Below are 18,448 nucleotides of genomic sequence, written 5' to 3'. Positions count from 1 at the left end.
GAGAGCGAGAGAGAGAGCGAGCGAGAGAGAGAGAGAGAGAGAGAGAGAGAGAGAGAGAGAGAGAGAGAAGGAAAAAGATGAGGGAAGCTGAAACCGTCTACTTTTCGGCAGCTTGCAGCAACTGTGGCTGAGAAATACAGACCAGGCAGGAGGACAGCAATTAACCATTTTCAGAAGAACTCGCAGTGTTTCTACGATCTGCCTTTATGGGAAGCCAGTTCCAGCATTTATACTGCAGGTGCAGAAGAGGAGAAAGTACTCATCAATTGACTCAAGTTACATTCTCATAGTCTCAGAAATTATAACAGCAGTGGACTCTGTGAGGTCTGACAGCTGCAGCTGAAAGCAGAGCACTTTAGTAACACTCTTTTTTCAAATGAACACCTGGCAGGAAGTCTTATTCCTGGAGAATCCCTTTTCTCCTCCAACCTCAACTCAAACATTAGCTTAGCTGAGAAGATTAGCCATGTCCTCATTTGGCAAACGCATGTGAGAAATATATATAAATATTTGTTATGCAAGGACACAAAAACACATGAGATTTGGCAAGGATGATTGGTTCCTCTTACTTGCACAAGGAGCTATTCTTATCTTGGCCACCTTGGGTTGCGGTGACAGGCCTGGTACTCCAGGGAGGGCAGTCTACTGACCAGGTGGAGGTGGGGCAGGGCATGAGAGAAGAAGGTGGTTGATGGGCCCCCGAGACAACATGGCACAGCAGAAAAATATGGACTTTGGAACCAATGATTTAGGCCAAGTTAATACACCCCTGTGAGCCTCTGTTTTCTCTTCTATTAAGTGGGCATAATAGAATCTGATGATCAGGAATTGAATGTGAGAATCACGAGATGGTATATATAAAGTGACAAACCTAAGGCCTGGAAAATAATAAATGCCTAGTGTGTTAGCTCTCACTGTCTCCCTATATGGTCAAAGTGATGACAATATCTCCCATTCATGAGGTGAACACTCGGCTCAATTTGCCTGGGATTTTCCCAGTTTTATTGCTACAAGTCCCATGTCCTGGGAAACCAGAGATGGTTGGTTGCCCTACATTTACCACACCTCGATGATACATCTGTCAAACCTCAGCTCCTGGACCTGCCAGCCCTAGGGCACGGCTGGCAAGCCTCCTGTTGGAACCTGTGCTGGGGTACTTGGATGGATACGAATGCTGAGAGGTGGTGTAACCATCATTTGTGCTTATATTTGAACTGTTTCCCAGGCACTGGACAGGTTAAGGCTATAAAGAACAAGACACAGGGCCGGCTGAGTGGCACGTTGGTTAAGAGCTGGCTTGGGACACCAGCTCTGAGCAGCAGGGCCCTGGTTCGGATCCCACATGAGGGCCAGTGACACTGCCCTCTACAGCTAAGATGGTGAACAACAGCTCAACCTGGAGCTGGGCGGCCGTGAGCCGCCGGTGATGGCGTAGGCTGCAGCCCCTGCTGCAGTGGGCTGCCATAAGCTACTGTGAGTGGCCAGCAGCCAGCGTGAGAGGCCAGCAGCAGGTGTGAGCTGCCAAGAGCTGCCGTGAGCGGCCGTCCAGAGGCCGGCGACCAATCTGCCTCATTTGGGAAGAGCGCAATGATCACAATACCAACATGGGCCAGTGAAGCGACGTCCTCCACAACTAGACTGAAGAACAAAAGGACAACTTGTCTGTTCCCCTCTCCCGATTCCCCAATAAAATCTTAAAAAAAAAAAGAACAAGATAGTCCCTACCTCACAAGGGAGCTGGGGAGACATATATGCACAAGGGGACAAAATTAAGGAGGAAGGAAGTGTGAACCTAGAAGTTCAGTCTAGCTGTTCACTGGGGGAGTTCTTCAAGGCTGATGAGCAGACAGCCATGACAGAGGGGCCACGTTAACTCAATGCTGGACTCCTGCTGGAGTCTGGAGACAGCGGAGTGGTTGAGTGGAGGGCCCAGTACAGAGTTAGAAGCTCAGCGAGGTCCCTTGGAAGGTATGTGTGTATGTGTCACAAAGGATGGAGGACAGTTAGAAAAGTATTTGTAGTGGGATAAGTAGTTGTTTTGGGGATTATGCAGACTTTGCTGGTGGGAGAAAGAGGACATTCCAGGCGGAGAGCAGCATGTACCAAGGCCCAGTGGCCCATCTGAAAAGGCCCATCTTTTGCTCTGAGTTTAGCACAGAGTTCAAGGAAGGGTGAATGAGGGACATAACCTTGTAGAGGTGATAAGGGCTAGACAGAGGTTTGGAGGTCTTGCAAAGGACTTTCAACTTTAAGGGTAATAAGCAACATGATCAGGTTTATTTTCGAAAGGATCTCTCTGGCAGCTACAGTGTGGGGGATGGATTAATCAGATGGAAATGAGACTGTGGGTAGAAGACTCATAAAAAAGAGTTGTGACAGTCCAGCCTGATGGGGGCACTGATAGGAGAGAACTGATAGAGGAAATCTCAACAGCCTTGATGGATGACCAAGGAGAGGGCAAGCGAGCACGGGGCAGAATTCTAGGCAGACCAGGCTCTGGCCCAAATGACTGGGAGAATAATGATACACTAATAATTCCAGCTCTGCTACTACTTATCTACAGTAGAGTTGTTACTAAATATCTGGGCCTCAGTTTCCTCATCTGTAAAAGGGTGATGAGTACACAACCTCCTGGCGTTATTGTCAGGACTTGACTGTAAAGGTGCTCATATGTGCCTGGCACATTAGCGAGTTCTGTATGAGTGCTTGTTACATAAACAGATCAGTCACAGAGGGACATATTTGGGGGGAAAGATAGGATCTTTTCTGGACACGTAATGAGTGCCAGGAGCCTGTGGGATGCTGCCATCAGGCAGCTAAAACAGCCTTGGAACTTTGAAGCAAAGTCTGGAACAGAGACAGATTTTGTGGTGGGAGTTGCCTCCAGAGGAATGGGTAAAATTGCTTAGAAATAATGTGCAAATAAGGAGAAGACGACCGAAGAAGGTTAACACAAGAGACGACGACATCTCACGGAAGGCTGAGGCAGGCATTTGAGAAGCAGACCAAGCAGGCATGTCTGAAAAGTATGAGAGCCAGGAGCAAGTGGTGTCAGAGGAGTCAGGAGCACAGATGCTTCAGAGGTCAAAGGCGATAAGGCCCTCTGCGTCAGAGAAGTGAAGCTCATGTTTCAAGGGTGGAAGTATAGGGAAGTAAGAAGGAAAGGAAAGTAGAGCCTAAAGATGGGAGGGAGGGCACAAAAATGCCTAGAATAAATTCAGGGGGACGTGATGGGTAACGTGCTCACCAGGTGGCACCAAAGACCCTCTGTGGCTCTCACATCAATGAGCGCCTCAAAACTCCGCCCCTTCCTCCAGCCATGCGAGAGTTTCCTTCGCACCTGCGCGTCAGCCAGGTGGCACTCATTTAGTGAACAAACTATCAAACGTCCAGTACTGCAAAGCTCTGAGGGATCCCAGAGATATATACAGCTCTGCCCTTCCTTTGGTGTACAGAGGTAAAATAAGACGCTTCAGATAGTACCATCGACTCTGTCTCCCACGTACCTTTCAAATCTGTGTCTCTTCATTTACATCGTTGCCTCTCCATCTGCACCTGCTGGGACCCACCGCTGCAATTGCTTTCTAAATTATCACCCTACATCCATTCTTGACACCCCACAAACCCAACTGCAATTTCTTCAGAGTATTGTCTCCAACCTTCCCACCAGCCCACAGTGGTGGAATTCTAGTGTAGTAGTTCCTGGAGACAGGCGGCTGAGTTCAAATCCCACCTCCGGCACTCGCTGGCTGTGTTGCGACTTTGGGCAAATTCTTTAACCTCCCTCTGTGCCTCATCTCTGCACCTGTTAAATGGGGATAAATAAGACCTCACAGAACTATAATGCAGATGAAATGAGTTTACAGGTTTTATTTATTTATTTATTTAGTACAGTGCTTGGCATAGTAAATAATAAATGTGAGCTGCTATTAAAGTCTTTGGGATAAAAATTCAAATTCTTATTGTGGCCTAAAATGTTCTCCTTGCTGTCTTTCCGGCCTTATCTGAAAGCACTCCCCTTTTTATTCTTGCTGCTTCAGCACCAGTTAAGGGGAGAGAAGCAAAGATGTGAGATCATGGAAACATCAGAGCAGTCCTCTTCTACCATTCCCACATCTCTTTCCAGGCTTCCTATCACAGCAGCTCTGTCATTGCTCAGGGAGACCTCCCTCAAGGTTATTTTGGGCGAGTCCCACAGAATCTCTGTTCTTGTTCTAGGAGCCCCTCTGCTGGTCCCTCAGGGGAGCAGGGCTTTCTAATGATAGTCCTGAGAGAATCTAAGAGCAAGGTTTGCAGGGCTGGGACTGGGGTCCACATTTTGGGGTTCAATAGATGAATAGTCTGGGTAGATCAAGTCATGCCTTTTTCTCGGAGCCAGTTAGTACAATCACTGTAACCACGATAGCTAATGATGGAACTGTACTGATAAAGCAAGCTTCCTGAGGACAGAACCTAGTCTTCTATCTTCATCCGCACAGCTCCTGACTTAACAGAGCTTGGCAGTGTCTAGGTCTATTGACCTAATGGTGTTTGTTGAAAAATAGAAAGCAATCGGAGGAACTCAGTAAAATGTTAACTGAATTATTCAGAGGAGCAAATGGCATGAGGTGAATTAAAAAAAAAAAAAGCAGAGGCAGTGGAACAGGATTCCAAGAGCTGGGAAGGGCATGGGAGGAAATAATGCACACAGCAGGACTCCAGAGTTGCAGTTCCAGGACTCCTGGTTGTGATGGAGGTTGGTTGACTGTGGAAGCAATAATTCCAACTAAGATGGCACTGTGACTCCTGAGGGGATGGGATAGGGTATAGAGCTGGGACTTGAACTAAGGTAGAAAGTAAATCAAAGCACAGACTGGCCCAAATTGAAACCTCGAGGGTCAGGGAACAGGGCCAAGAACTCCAAGTTGGTGGTCAGGAAATCCACCTACCTATGTGAACTGTCTGTCTACTAATGGGTGGGGAGGTGTAACACAGATCCAGGCCACTTTCCCAGTCTCAGCCTGTTCTACAGTCAGGGATGAGCCAGGCCTCCTCACAGCATTTCGGATTGTTCTGTTTATAGAAACTCTATGGTGTTTCCAAATGTACAGTAAAAAACACATCTTTTGAGAGCTGAATTTTTTTTCCCATGCTACACTTTAAAAAAATCTTGAGTATACAACAGAGGGGGATGCAGCTAGTTTGTCAAAGATTTTGTAACTAGCCTCCTCCCCAAGCTAATCCAATTCAAACCTTAAAATTCCTTCTGAAATGAGATGGTATATGCCAGTCAGCTGACTCTGGGCAACCCTCCGTCCAGCATCCCGTCCTCAGCAGCCCTGCTCAGCTCCTATAGGCTCAGGCTTCTTTAGGGAGTCAATCCATCTCGGTCGGTTTCCTGCTGCCCCCCATTTCCCCCAGCATTATCTTCTCTTCCAAAGAACTCTGTCTTCTCAGAACATGCTTGGAGTGCTAGACATATAGACCTGCATCTAAATGAAGGCATAACCTGAGTCTTTATTGTCTTCCAGGCTTAAATAATTCTTATCCCACCATGACAACAAAACTATTAGTAAAGTGCCTCTGAGTTTTCAACATCTTTTTATCCCTCTTCTCAAGAGGACCAGAGCTCAAAGGGAGGTGAGCTCACTCAGAGATCCACACTTGAACTGGTCCAACACTTAAATTGGTCACAATTCCCAGTCAGGGGCCTCTTCCCTTTTAATACTAAGTGAAGCAGATCAGTTCTCAATCCTTGCTACTATCACCATTTCCTGAACTTTTGAAAATTGTTGCCCAGGCCCCAATTTGTTGAGAATTCGTAATAGAATCCAGAAATAAATGCACTAGTTTTAGCTCTGTTGGAAGTCCCAATATGCAGTGAAGGGCGGAGGATTGCTAGAGCCCAATTTATTGCTACTTTCAAACCATCACATCTCCACTAGAACTACCCTATACCTTGTTCCTTACAGCACTTATGGCAGAGTAAACCATTTACGTTCCATTCCTAATTTGAAGCCTTTATTTCAAAGTTCAGATTTCTCCTGTGGTCAACTATACTAAGCTAAATATGGAAGCCCCAAATCCAAGAACCCACACATCCCAGCTCCCTATTCATGTTCAGCTCCCCTCCTAAGCAAGGCAAGTTTTGACTTGTGGAGATATTTTTGTGATTTGAATTTGGCTGGAATGCTCTAAATTGGCATTCTATTAATAAACTATGCAAGGCTCTGTCCCTGAAATTCAAAGCCAATGCAGCAAATTACAATACTAATTACCTTCAAGGCAGATTTTGAGTACTGGCTATTGGCTGCCTCCCATCCCTGTCGCACTACAAGTGTCCAAGAGACAACACACCCTCAGAGGCCACCTCAAGTCTTGAGTCCTAAGTTCTTTTAAGGTATGAATGAGCTAGGGGGTTTGCTTTATTGAAACCAAAGCAAATCATGAACGTGAAGGTTCTTTTGAAGGATTCATTTTACAAGGGGGGCAGATGCATTTACTTTTATCAGAGCAACAACCTACTGGTTTGTTTAAAAGTTAAGACCCAATCCAACGACAGATGGCTCTGCCTTTTTCTCACCTCAGGAATACTTCCCTCAAAATTCTCCAACAATGCTATCATGTTCCTTTTGAAGCACCACAAAACATGTTAACTCAAAACTCGAATAATATTTTCTTTATTTACAAGTTAGAATCAACAAAGACAATCCAGGGGACCAAATGAGGAGATGACAGAAACCCCCCGTGGCCCCAAATGGAGAAAGAAAACAGAGTAGAAAAAAATGTCAACGTAAAAAATGAGCTCCCCTCTTCCCTCCCCATGGAGGCAGAGGGGACCACGACCCACACCCCGCAGCCTTGCCTAGCTTAAAATAAATTAGAACCACCTGGGCCTTTAGAAGTGAACAGGGCGGGCAGCTTCGGCCTCGGGTCACTCCCTATCCGGGCCTTCACTCACCCTGTACACCTGCCCTGCCCCATTTTGAATGGGGGCTCTATACCCAAGAGATTACTCAACAGGGCTGGGAACTCAATCTTTTGTCCATTATGTCCCTCTTTCAGTAATGTCCCTGCATCCCTCCCCCCTGCAGAGCCAGCTCTCCTACAGTGGGGGGAGGGGGTGAGATGAGGAAGTGTCACAGCAAGGGGGAAGGGGTGGGGCAGGGCGGTCTAAGGGTCCCGTCCTGCGGAGCCTCCTGCCCCATTGGGGCTGGCCCCTCAGCCTGAGTCCGAATCACTGGTGTCTGAAGAAGAGGAAGAGGACGAGGAGGAGCTGGAGTCTGAGCTGGAGCTGGAAGCGCTGAGGCGGGACACCGCTACTTGCTGTGCCGACAACGACTCTGTTTTCTCACTTGCTGCAGAATCAAGTTGAAGGTTAAAGATGTGTAAGTCTGAGCTCTACTTGTCAAGACAGTCAAAAAGGCAGATGAAAGTAAATTTGCAGTGGTGTACAAGACACTCACCTTTCTTAGGGGGCTTTTTGGTGGAGTTGAGTTGCCCACTAACATCCTGTAACCGCTTTTCTAGCTCCCGCTTTTTCTCCAAAGCCAGTTCCTCCTTTGTCTTTCCCACAGGTTTTTTAATGGCTAGAAAAAGAAAACACATCAGGACTAAGATTGCCATAAACACCCTGAAGTTTTACTGCACCGTGGTGTTGCCAAGTTCCTTTCTTGAGCACCAGGAGGGGTGTTGATGCCCGCCACATCCTGGGAGCTGGCAGTCTTGAGCACCTCAGCTCTGCACACCCCACTAGCCTTCCCTAAACCGTCCTGAGGCCCAAGGATTCCTGCAGTAACTGGTGGGCCTTGTTCACACTTACTGTAGGGCTTCCGAGGTTTCTTTCGTAGGCAAGACAGGACATAGCGTTCAAGCTCTCTAAGCGTGGATGGCTTGAGCGTTTCAAAATCAATCTCAATCTCCTCTGGGTTCGAGTCACGTAAAGATGGCTCCCGGGCTTGGATTATGTGCACAACTCGACCCAGCTTCTCCCCAGGCAGTTTGTTGATGTCCAGGCTCAACTGCCGCTTCTCATCGTAACTCATGGGCCTGCTTTCTTCTTCCTCCTCTGAATCGTAGCCTGTAGGCAAGGTAGGTGGGGCTGTCTTGGTGGTCTTTTTGGGCAGTCTACGGGCAAAAAAAAAAAAAACCCCAGTTACAGAAGCACCCCAACCACATGTTCCCACTATTCAATCCAATACTTTGCATTTGCACGTCTGGCGTGGAGCTTGCTTTTCCATTAAGGCAAATGACTGAGCCAGAGATGGGCTATTGGGACACAGTATCAGGGAAACAGATTCTTACATGCCACCCATTTTACATTTATCTTGTGCTTTAAAAACTAGATATAGGTGTGCTGGCAAGAGGGCATCTTTTTGTTCCTAAAGCACTACTAACCCACCCCACCATGGAAAACAAAAGCATGGACTGGTTTAGAGAAGAGAGGAGGCAAACTATGGCCCTGGGGCCACATCTGGTCTACCATTTGTTTTTGTGAATAAAGTTTTATTGGAACATAGATTCATGTTCACATCTTTATTGCCTGTGGCTCCTTTGCACTGTCCTGTCAGAGCAGAGTAGCTTTGAGACCCCATGGTCTCAAAGTCCGTGTCTATCACCTGGCCACTTATAGGAAACATCTGCTAACCAGTGACTTAAGAGAAAATTTGAGAAGGAATGGTAGAGAGCGTCCTTCCCTGAACAGATTATAGAAAGAGCCAAGCTCGCCTCTGCCTCCTATCCTATAAGAACTCACTTGGTGCCGCTTCCTCCAGAAGATCCAAAGCCAGGGGGGCCTAGTGTGGCAGCACTGCCACCCCCAGTGCCACTTGCTTTCTTGGACTTCTTGGGCTGAGAAAGGCGGGGTGCCCGAGGCCCCTTGTCATCTTCATCTACCCCAGCCCGGCCTCGATGCTTCTCTGCCTTCCGTTTCTTCTTTTTTTCTTTTTTCTCTCTCTTCCGCTTAGGCTTAGATATTGGGCCTTGGGACAGGGCAGCCAGTTGTTCATGTACTGCCCGAAGCTAGACAGGAAAAAGAACCAAGATATGAAATGGGAAAAACACATCTAAAAAAGAAAAACAAAAAACAAAAAAAACCGAAGAAAAATTGGGGCCAAGAGGGCATGAGTCTCACTCAGTAAACTGAATGGTGACAGAATACCTGTTCCTGTAGTTCAGCTAAGCGATGAGCCCTTTCTTCCTCAGAGTCAGAGCTTTCACTCTCTTCTTCTTCCTCTTCATCCTCTTCATCTTCCTCCTCCTCTTCCTCAGAAGAGCTCTCACTGCTACTTTCCTCACTAGAGGAGTCTGAAGATGATTTGGCCAGGCCAGCAGGCAAGGCAGTAGAGACTGGCAGAGGCCCTGGTTCCAGTGGTTCATCTGGCATCTTGGCATAACGGAACTCAAACACATCCTACAAAGAGAGGCAGACTCAAAACCATGCTGGGGGACAGTGCCCCGGTTACACCCAGCCACCTGGTTTAGCTCGTTTACAACTGTAAAGACTAGGAGAGCCTCACGATGAGATTGTGCTCACAGCACAGATGACAAGAATCCCTCCCCAGACTGGTTTATTCTTCCAACTCCAACCCTGACGCACTCACCTGTAGCTTTCGTGCCATGGCCACAACATCATGGTCTGGGGGGTTGTACTTATAGCAGTTGGAGAACATAAGCCGCACATCAGCAGCGAACTCCTGTGCATCCCGGTAATCCCGATTCTCCATCTTCCGCTGCAGAAGGAGGCAGCATCAGAAGCTGCACAGGCAGGAGACTCACCTTTTCCTGCCAACCCCAGATACCGCAAGAGCAGCCCTCTTTTGAGAGCACAGTAAGGATGACTTTAAGGATCTGTGCCCTGGGGTTCAAGTTTGAAGTCAAAGGTACTTGGGTGGGTTGAAGAAATATCTATGTCTGGGAAAAAAATCATTTCTAAGTGATAGGGAGGGTGGGTGGCCCTGACTATCGTCCCACCCTTTTAACTCCCCAAACCCAACACTCCCAATAAGTAGGGTTTAACTGCAGTAGTAAGATTAATTGTAGGATTTAATGAGTAGTGTTGCTCTGAAGACATAACCCGTTTCAAACTCCCTGAATTAGGGACTCTTATCAAGTACCTGCCCCATTACTATTTTTTTTATTTTGTAAAAGGAAAATACCAACAATCAAAGATTGCCACATGCCCATGAGGAAAAATGACTGTTTATTGCTCCCTAGGCTCCAATCACTGCCTGAGCAGCCCAGCTGCCCCATGCAGTGGATACCTTGACAGTGCTGAGGTCCATGGGGTGCTTAATGATGTCATGGTAGTCATGCAGGCCAAGAGCAGAAGCGTCCACGGGTTTATAGAAAGGCCAGGCATAGGCAGCATGCTTCTTAGACAATAACTCCTTCAAAATGCCATTGCAATGTTTTAACTGTTCTGATAGCTTTCCTTTCTTGGAGCTCTGGTGTTGTTGCTGAGAGTCAGGCAAATCTTTGCGTGGGGGCTTGATGGGGCGGCCGCTCTCTCTGCGCATAGGAGGAAGCCGTGCTGCCTTAGGCTCAAGACCCCCTGGGGGGCTAGCTGGGGAACCAGGAGCCAAGATGGCTGTAGGTGTAGGGGTGGTAGTATCTGCTTTCCGCTTTACCCCTTTTTTCTGCGGAGAAAAACAAGATGCGAGCTTTTTATTCCAGGTCCACTTCATTCAAGCTTTCCAGCCCCACTGCCCAAAAGAATTCCACAGATCTATACCTTGGCAAGGGGCTGGGCTGGGGGAGCTGCAGAGACAGCAAGGAGTGAGGGTCCGGCGGAATGCAAGGACTTGAGAAGGGGAGAAGAGATGACCGATGGGTGGGGAATGTTGAGGACAGTGGTAGGTATCTCAGGAGGCGGAGTATACAGGGCTGTGTGCGATACGGAAGAGACAGCAGGCACCTGATGGGCGCTGGTGATACTGCCCTGGAGTGCTAGAGAAAGAAAAAAAGAGATTAGTTCCATCATCTTTCCCATCTTTTGGCCTCCATTAGCAAAACTCCCACTCTTCTTACCTGCCAATTTGGCCCCCTTCTTGTGGCTGTTCTTAGGGATAGTCACCACAAGCTCTTGTTCCTCTTGTGGCATTGATGCCACTTTCTGTAGGAATATCTTTTCCAGCGTTTGTGCCATCAGGACAATATCATCAGTGGGCTACAACAAACAAAAAGGTTCAAATGCCAGTTAAACATAGACAGAACTGTATTTTTTTAAAGGAATTCCTAGTTCCAGGCACCATCACCACGCCCTTAGATAAGTCCACCATCTAGTACTAAAAATTACCTACACTGGGCTACTAATTCCCATTTTATCTTCCAACGCTCTCCCTCTGACAGAGTGCTACAAAGAAAATTCAGAAATCAGGGAATAGATCCTGTTCTACTCAGGTCTCTGCAAATTTCTGAGAAACAGCCATCCCCAAGCATGAAATGTGTTTTACTTAAATAACCTTTAACACTGGATTTCTGAAGCTACATCGCTGTGTTCAGTGGTACCCTTTGGAGCTTAGACTTTCTAGATCCTAACTACTCTGAGAACACCTCCTGTAGTAAGACTTCAACTTTGTGTAGACAAGACATCTAGCAACAATAGGAGCACTGTCTCTCCATCTACTAAGGAACATACAGAAAAACTCACCTTGTTATAGATGTAACAGTTGGTAAACATGGTGTTAAAATCCTGCATACACTCTGAGGCAGCCCAATAATAGTTGTTTTCAAGTCTCCTCTTAATAGTACCCATGTCCATAGGCTGCTTTATAATTTTATGATAATCCTAAAAAAAGAAATATGAGGTCAGAGCCACTGAAAGATGCCTGTTCTCCCAGGCAAACTACTGACCCCAACACACATTCACGCACATACACACCCCCTATGTGTCAAAGGAGTAAACAATGCCCTATACTGCGGCCCCAATTAAACTACAGGACAGAAAAAAAAAATGGAATAGAATTCTTAACACCCAGCAGGAGGCCCCTACTGCCTTTCTCTAACCACCCACCTCCCACCCAATTCTGGAAGGTTTCCCATCCTGTGACATTACCTCTGGGGCTGGCTATCCATGGGCTGCATGAGGGAGAGGAAGAAGCTAAGAATTTTGGCCACCGTGGTCCTCTCCCAACCCGGGGTGGGAATCTGTAAAATGGAGCCAGGGCACAAAAGTTAAGGAAGGACACACGGAGGGCACAATGAGAGATGCCAAGGGAGCAAACGGTTGGATCAATCACAAAGGACCAAGAATGCAGAAATCCTGTGGCTATCTACCCTACAAGAGAGGAACAGAGAATCCCTAGGGGCCGCAGCACCTACACTACAGACAGCCCACCTCCACTCGCACGCATTCGTGTTCATTCCCACACCTCCCCACTCCAACCTCTCTACTCACCGGCAGACCCAGTTTGACGGCATCCACAGGCTGCCGGAAGGGCCATGCAAACTGATGTTTCCACAGAGCCTTCATCACCACCTTGTGCAGGTACTGCAGCTGGTTGGTAACCCGTCCTGGCTTTTTGGGGTTGGACACCTCTGGAGGCGGTGGGTTGGCAGGGGTCAGTTGCAAAGCTGGCACTGAAGCCATTGTGGGGCTTTCAAAACCCTCATACAATAGGGAGGGCTTTCGAATCCTTTTCCCTGGTGCTGCAGCCTCTGGGCCCAGCCCCAATAACCCTGCATTCCCCTCCCCAGGGAGCCTGTGAAAATGGGAAACAAAATTAGATGTAGTGAGCTCACAGAAATTAAGCAGGGTGCAATTTACACTACATACCCAATAAATCCAGGCTTGGGAACTAGTGAGAGGTGGACAAGCTTATGGAAGCGGATACTAACTACAAGCAACGTTCAAACATCCAGGGCTTCTGTTATAGTCTCCCTTCCCACTTTTTATTTTTAGTATACCTATTTAGGTCCCCCACCTTCTGGAGTCTGATAGGCTCTATTATTTTTTTTTTACTCAGAAAAAAAAAAAAAAACCACCCCAAGGTAGTTTCTTATAAGATGCAGCATTTTAGAACCACAGGCCCATGATGATGGGACTTAAATAAAATGGGTGGAGCAAAGAAACTCAAGCCAGAGCTCACTAGGGGCTTGGTGGTTGCTATGGTGGGTGAGCCTGAGAGAAGCAGGTGAAAAGAGAAAGGGTACGGAAGATTTCATAAAATGCTTATGAGCTGCCTAAGGCTCCGTTTGAACAGAAGAGATCAGCAACTTCCACAAGCTCTGCATAACTTCAAAGCAGAAAAATAGATAAAAAATCTAACGGAAAACCACACCAACTTAAAAAAAAAAAAAAAGGGAATCAGTCAAGGACATGTCAGACTTCACAGCCTGGAATAACTGCTACCAGCCCCCAGAAACTATCTGCAATGTCAGTCTCCTTTCCTAGGGATTCAAAAAAAAGAGCCCAGTCAAGGTCAGTAAGTTCCCTGATGGAAGTGCACAGACCACCCCCCAAATCCTGCCAAAATACACGATTCCAATAGTTCCCACTGTAACATCAACTCTGGAGATCAAAAGCCAACAGTAGTTCAAGTTTACATTCTCTCTGGCGCTCCTCAGGACCAGGTGTTTCCCCAGGACCTAAGGCTAAAGGCACTACCCTGAAATCTCATTGTTTACATGAGAAGAGAGCTGGACTAAAGAATCCTTACTTAGCTCCACCTTCCCGCTTTAAAAAACCTCAACGCTGTCAACCCCCCCCCCACACACACACACATACACAAAACCGACCTAGTCACTGAAAGACAAGGAGCTTAACGACCTACCCTAGACAGTAGGAACCCACAGGCTGGAACAGTAATCCCACTACCCTACCCTGGGAATTCCTGTTGCCAATCCCTGAAGCTCCTATCACCATGGCAACCCTACAAGGCACAAGACATGACCATGAAACCCCGTAAGAACTATGACAAACCGCCTCTAAACACCAGACCCATGGGATCTGCTGCCCAATCAATGTCATCCTTCTTCATTACGTTCCACCACCAACCTAGCTCTGCCCAACTCGGTTAAGACTGGAACACCGCGGGGAAAGTCACACACACACTGACAACCTGTACTCCCTCCATATGCAGTGCCTGGGACCCTACCAAGATTCCAAAACCGTCGCTCAACCCCCTTCGCGAGCCCCCAGAGAGCCAACAGTCGCGCCACCGAACAGCAACGCGGCCGAGTCGTTCCACATTCTCTCGGAACCCAACGTCCTACACGACCCAGTGCCACTACCCCCAACATCCCTTTCCCATTCCCGACGACGTACTTGTTATGGGGAGTCACGTTTTGCAGCATCTTGACAGTGGGGAACCGGCGCTGCCCTCAACCGCGGAAAGTCCGGGTGGCCTCGGTTCCCCTTACCGCCCGGTCCAGCATAACCCGGGAAGTGGGGCGGGGGGGCCCGCCGCCCTTGCTCTCCAGGCGACAACCCTCCCACCGGGCTGGCACGAAAGCAGTCTCCTCCACTGCTTCTCGGAAAGCTCCCGGCAGCTTGGCGCGCTCCGCAGGAGGCGGACAGCGAGAAAATGGCGGCGGCCTCAGCAAAGTCGGGCGAGCAAAGGGGGGAACGGACTCTTCAAACCCTAGGAAGGCCCCCGATCCCAGACACCGTCGTCAATATTGCCTGCTGTTGGTCTGCAAGAATCCCCTCTTCCTGCTGGGACTGTCCGGAGCGGACGAGGTCCCGTTTCGATCTCGATGGAGGCGGATGAACACGGAAAGTGGTTTAGGGAGCCGCCGCCTCCATCTTTGAAATCCTCTTGAGGGCGGAGTAGAGGGGGTGGACAGATTCCGAGGATTGGGCGGGGCCCGAAAAAGGGGAGCTTCGGGGGCTTCTACGGGGTCTGTACTGCCCGCCGGGACCGGTCATAGGCCGAGACGAAGGCCATTTCCAAGCGGATGGACGTGGATTGTAATGGCGGGCCCCGACGACCCGAAGGCTGTATCAGTAGGCAGAATCCTCCAGCCCGTTCTAGAGGCTGCTCCACTCCAGCGCGAAATGGCGCCGCCGAGCCCCGCGCCAGCCCTTTATATATAGGCAGGGGGGAGGAGCTTCGCCGCTCATGCGCGCCACCGTGCTCGAGATTTTCCCCACCCTCTCCGCGCGCGCGCGCTCGCTCACGCGCATGAAGCCGCCCAGTCGAAAGGGGAGGAACGCCTCTCCGCGGGAGCGTCTTCTATTGGTCGGCCGAAGCGATGACGTCACAAACCTCATTTCCAAGGCGTCAGTCACCAGGCAAAAGAGTGCCGCATAGACCCACTGGGAAGCGGCAACCCGCCATATCTCCGAGCCAATTGGCTGCGCTGGGGTTCGGCGACTCCAGGGAAAGGAGGAGGTTGGCAGGGGTGCAGCACCCTCTCCCCAACTCCCCCTCCAACAAAGTCTTCCCAGGAGTCCAGGCCGGGTGCGACTGGCGACTCCCAAGCTCGGGCAGGTCGTTGCTCCTCCATTGGCCAAACCGGCAGGACTGGAGGGGCCTGTGTGGGCGTAGCCAACTTCGGCCCGCCAGGGTGTGGCCGCAGGACGCCTGGAGGGTGGTGGTTCTCGGCAGTGAGGCCGCTGCAATGAAGAATCTGAAACAAGGAAGAAGACGCCATCTTAAAAGCCGCGGCCTGGTACTCTGGATAAACAGTTAAGGGCTCCCGAACGTAACGAAAACGGGAATCTAACGTCTCTACTATGTTCCACAATCAAATACAGGCTTGCCAGTCTTAAAATCGTCCCCACCCTCCCCCAGGTCAAATAACTTTAAAGACAAAACAATCCTCTGAATCTATCTTTGAAATCCCCAAAACTGCTTTACCAGCAAGGTAACCAAACCTAGAATTCATTAAAAAAACCTGCACCCCAAGGACCACTCCACTCATACCTTCAGTTATCAATACAAATACCTGCCTGCTCGACAAAACCTCGGCAATCCTTTAAAATGAGAGCAAAATCTCCAAACACACCTATATGAAACCCACCTCCTCCCCAAACTTCATTCCGGTGGCTGGCTCAGCGGAAAAATCAAGTACTGCGAGGGGCGAATCAGGGTGAACCCCCCACCACCACTACCACCACCTTCAGAGCTCAGACTTTTCCTCACGCTCCCCGCCACCTCCTCCCCGAGGGCATGCCCGCAAACCCCTCTTAGGGTCCCTCCACAACAGGGGCGGAAGGGCCCCCATCCCCCCACCAGGGTCCGGAGTCCTCCCCACGGAGCAGCTGGTCCATCGGTCAGCGCCAGGGAGGGCGAGCGGAGGAGGAGGCGACGGCTGCGGCTCACTAGCCCTCCCCCTCCTTCTCTCCCTTTCTCCCCTCCCCCCGGGCCGTCAGCCTCCGAGGAGGGGCAGGAGCCATTTTGGGAGCTCAGTTTCTCCCCCTCCCCCCAATCCACTTATCTGTCTTCCCCACAATCTTATTATCTGAATAGGGTTAAACTACGAATGAATAAAGAGCCAGAGCACACGGTCTGGATCTCTAAAGCCACCTCTGGGGCTCCCCGCCCCCGTACGGGAGAGTGAAAGCATTTCCCCCATTCGAGTTTCAGCGGGAGGTAACCCCCTCCATTTCCTTTTTTCTGGATACCAAGGAAGAAAACACGATGCATATCAGAAAAGAAATTAATGCAAGTCAACGAATATAAGAACTCCCTCTGGATGGGCTCGTAAGGGCCTAGAAGATCCTTGAGCTCCTACCACATCCTTCTTAACAGCTTTTGAGCCCTAACCTCGGTTACTGCGTCTAAAATGGCCGTCACTCTCCTGTCTCCACCACCTCCCGAGTCGGGCAAACCCTGCGGGGGGAAGTGCGCCCGGGAAAGCAGACTCGTACCCCCACTTCCGCCAGAGATCAGGCCTCGGCCCGAAAAGTACACGCGGGCCTGCCGAGTGGCTGCAGCAGGGAGGGCAATGACACAGCAACTTTGCAGAGGCCTCTTCCCCTCCCCCCATCCTCCTTCCAGTGGCTCAGCCTCCCAAATCTGTTTTTCTCCACCCGGGGCCTTGCAAGTTTTCACCGAGGCCGGCCAGGAAAGAAAAATTTAGAAGAGTGAGAAAACAGTGGGTCTTAGAAAGCGAAAGGGCAGCCACACATTACTCTGGCTTACTTCCCTGCATTCCGGAAAGTCACTGCTCCCCGCTCCCTCCCAGTCCTCCCTTCCCCCACATGAGTCACAGAGGAGGCTACTGCTAATCAGTAATTTGGAAAAGTAACTCTTCCCTCCTTTCCGTTCCCTCCCCCGCATTACACAAGGAGAGAACTGTTCAGGAATGGGGGAGGGGATGATGGAAGGAAAAAAACGCCACCATGGAGAAACCCGCCACCTAGGAGAAATCCGAAACCTTGTGATTTGTGAAATGATTCCAGATCCTAAGCCTCACTCCCTCAAGTCTCAGACCACGCTTTTTACCGCCCTCCCAGCACCCACCTTGGGCCTGGTTTCTGCTCTCAAGCTGACCCCTAGTTTGCAGCCTGTAAGCCCTCCTCAGCCTGGGGGAGACATATGCTCAGTTAAGACCCCCAACAGGGCAACGAAGTTATGTGCAGAAGGTGCCATAGGCCATGTCCACGTGAATGCCCACAAATTCGACAAGCGACTCCAAGATAACCTTCAGCATGCCATGTGATAACTGCGAGCTTCCTACCGCTGACACAAAGGAAGCACAGAAATGCTCCTTCCAGAGTTCGGGCAGAAAGGGAGTGGGGGTCTGGGAACAATCTCAGTTTACACCCCGGGTTGTCCACCCTAAACCACATCTCCCAAAGAAGGAACTAGTCACCATTCCCACTTCTCAGCCCACTAGGTCACCCTTCCCTCCAACCGCCGAAAGGAAACCTTCTCACCTGGCTCCGGGCTTCTGTACCCCCCAGGGGACGAATGGAATGGGGGAGGGGGTGCACACCGCCCCCGCCCCTTTGCCCTCCAGTTAGTATGGAGATTTGAGGTTGGTCATTCCCCTCCCCCATCAGAGGTGCCCTCTCCCGCTCGCCCCCCTCCCTTCACGCTCCCATTGGCTATGAACTACTAGAAGGACAAACCCACCCTCAGGATTCTACTCTGAACCCCAAGAATTTCCCTCCCGGACTCTGCCCCCATTGGATGACTGGCAACATCTGTCCAAGGTCCCCTTCTTACCTGGACAGTGGAATCTTCCAGGGGGGATCCAATGTTCCCCTCGGCTTGGTGCGGGGGGAGGATGTAATCCGGGGTGTCACCCCCCCCGGAAACTGAAACTGTGTTGGGGGAGGGGGCGTAGCCCCCAGCCCCTCCCTTCTCGACAGAGCTGGGGGGGTGGGGAGATCATCGGGGCCGCGCGGCCACGTCAGCAACACCCAGATTGGCTGACCCGGGTCACGTGCCAGCCGTCTCCCCTTTCCCCCACGGGACCAGTTTTCCGAAGGTTCCTGGGGGTCGCACAAGAGGCCAAGGGAACTGCCTGGCCCAGGCCGATTTCCAGAGACCCGGAGCAATCTAATGCAGCTGCT

At 49.9% G+C, this 18,448-nt stretch overlaps 1 protein-coding gene across 6 annotated transcripts; it reads right to left on the bottom strand.

The window, feature by feature from the left end:
- Nucleotides 1-6,643: 6,643 nt before the first annotated feature.
- Nucleotides 6,644-18,230, bottom strand: BRD2 (bromodomain containing 2). 6 transcript variants are annotated; one of them, XM_019634830.1, is made up of 14 exons: nt 16,158-16,258; nt 14,246-15,552; nt 12,377-12,680; nt 12,035-12,126; nt 11,630-11,767; nt 11,008-11,146; nt 10,712-10,926; nt 10,242-10,616; nt 9,582-9,710; nt 9,140-9,391; nt 8,735-9,000; nt 7,802-8,106; nt 7,446-7,568; nt 6,644-7,337 (listed from the first exon to the last, which is right to left on the bottom strand). In XM_019634830.1, exons 5-14 carry the CDS (start codon nt 11,738-11,740, stop codon nt 7,201-7,203), a joined length of 2,052 nt encoding a protein of 683 aa, XP_019490375.1. In that variant the 5' UTR covers nt 11,741-11,767; nt 12,035-12,126; nt 12,377-12,680; nt 14,246-15,552; nt 16,158-16,258; the 3' UTR covers nt 6,644-7,200. The 6 variants fall into 6 exon arrangements, with proteins under 6 accessions (XP_019490375.1, XP_019490376.1, XP_019490371.1 ...); XM_019634831.1 differs by having other exon boundaries at nt 15,946-16,257; XM_019634826.1 differs by lacking the exons at nt 12,035-12,126; nt 16,158-16,258 and adding an exon at nt 18,099-18,230.
- Between the last annotated feature and the right edge of the window lie 218 nt (nt 18,231-18,448).

This window comes from Hipposideros armiger, unplaced genomic scaffold (assembly GCF_001890085.2).
Source record: "Hipposideros armiger isolate ML-2016 unplaced genomic scaffold, ASM189008v1 scaffold_1984, whole genome shotgun sequence".
Lineage (NCBI taxonomy): Eukaryota > Metazoa > Chordata > Mammalia > Chiroptera > Hipposideridae > Hipposideros > Hipposideros armiger.
Note: the sequence above shows the minus strand (reverse complement) of the source record. Positions and strands in the feature narration are given on the sequence as shown.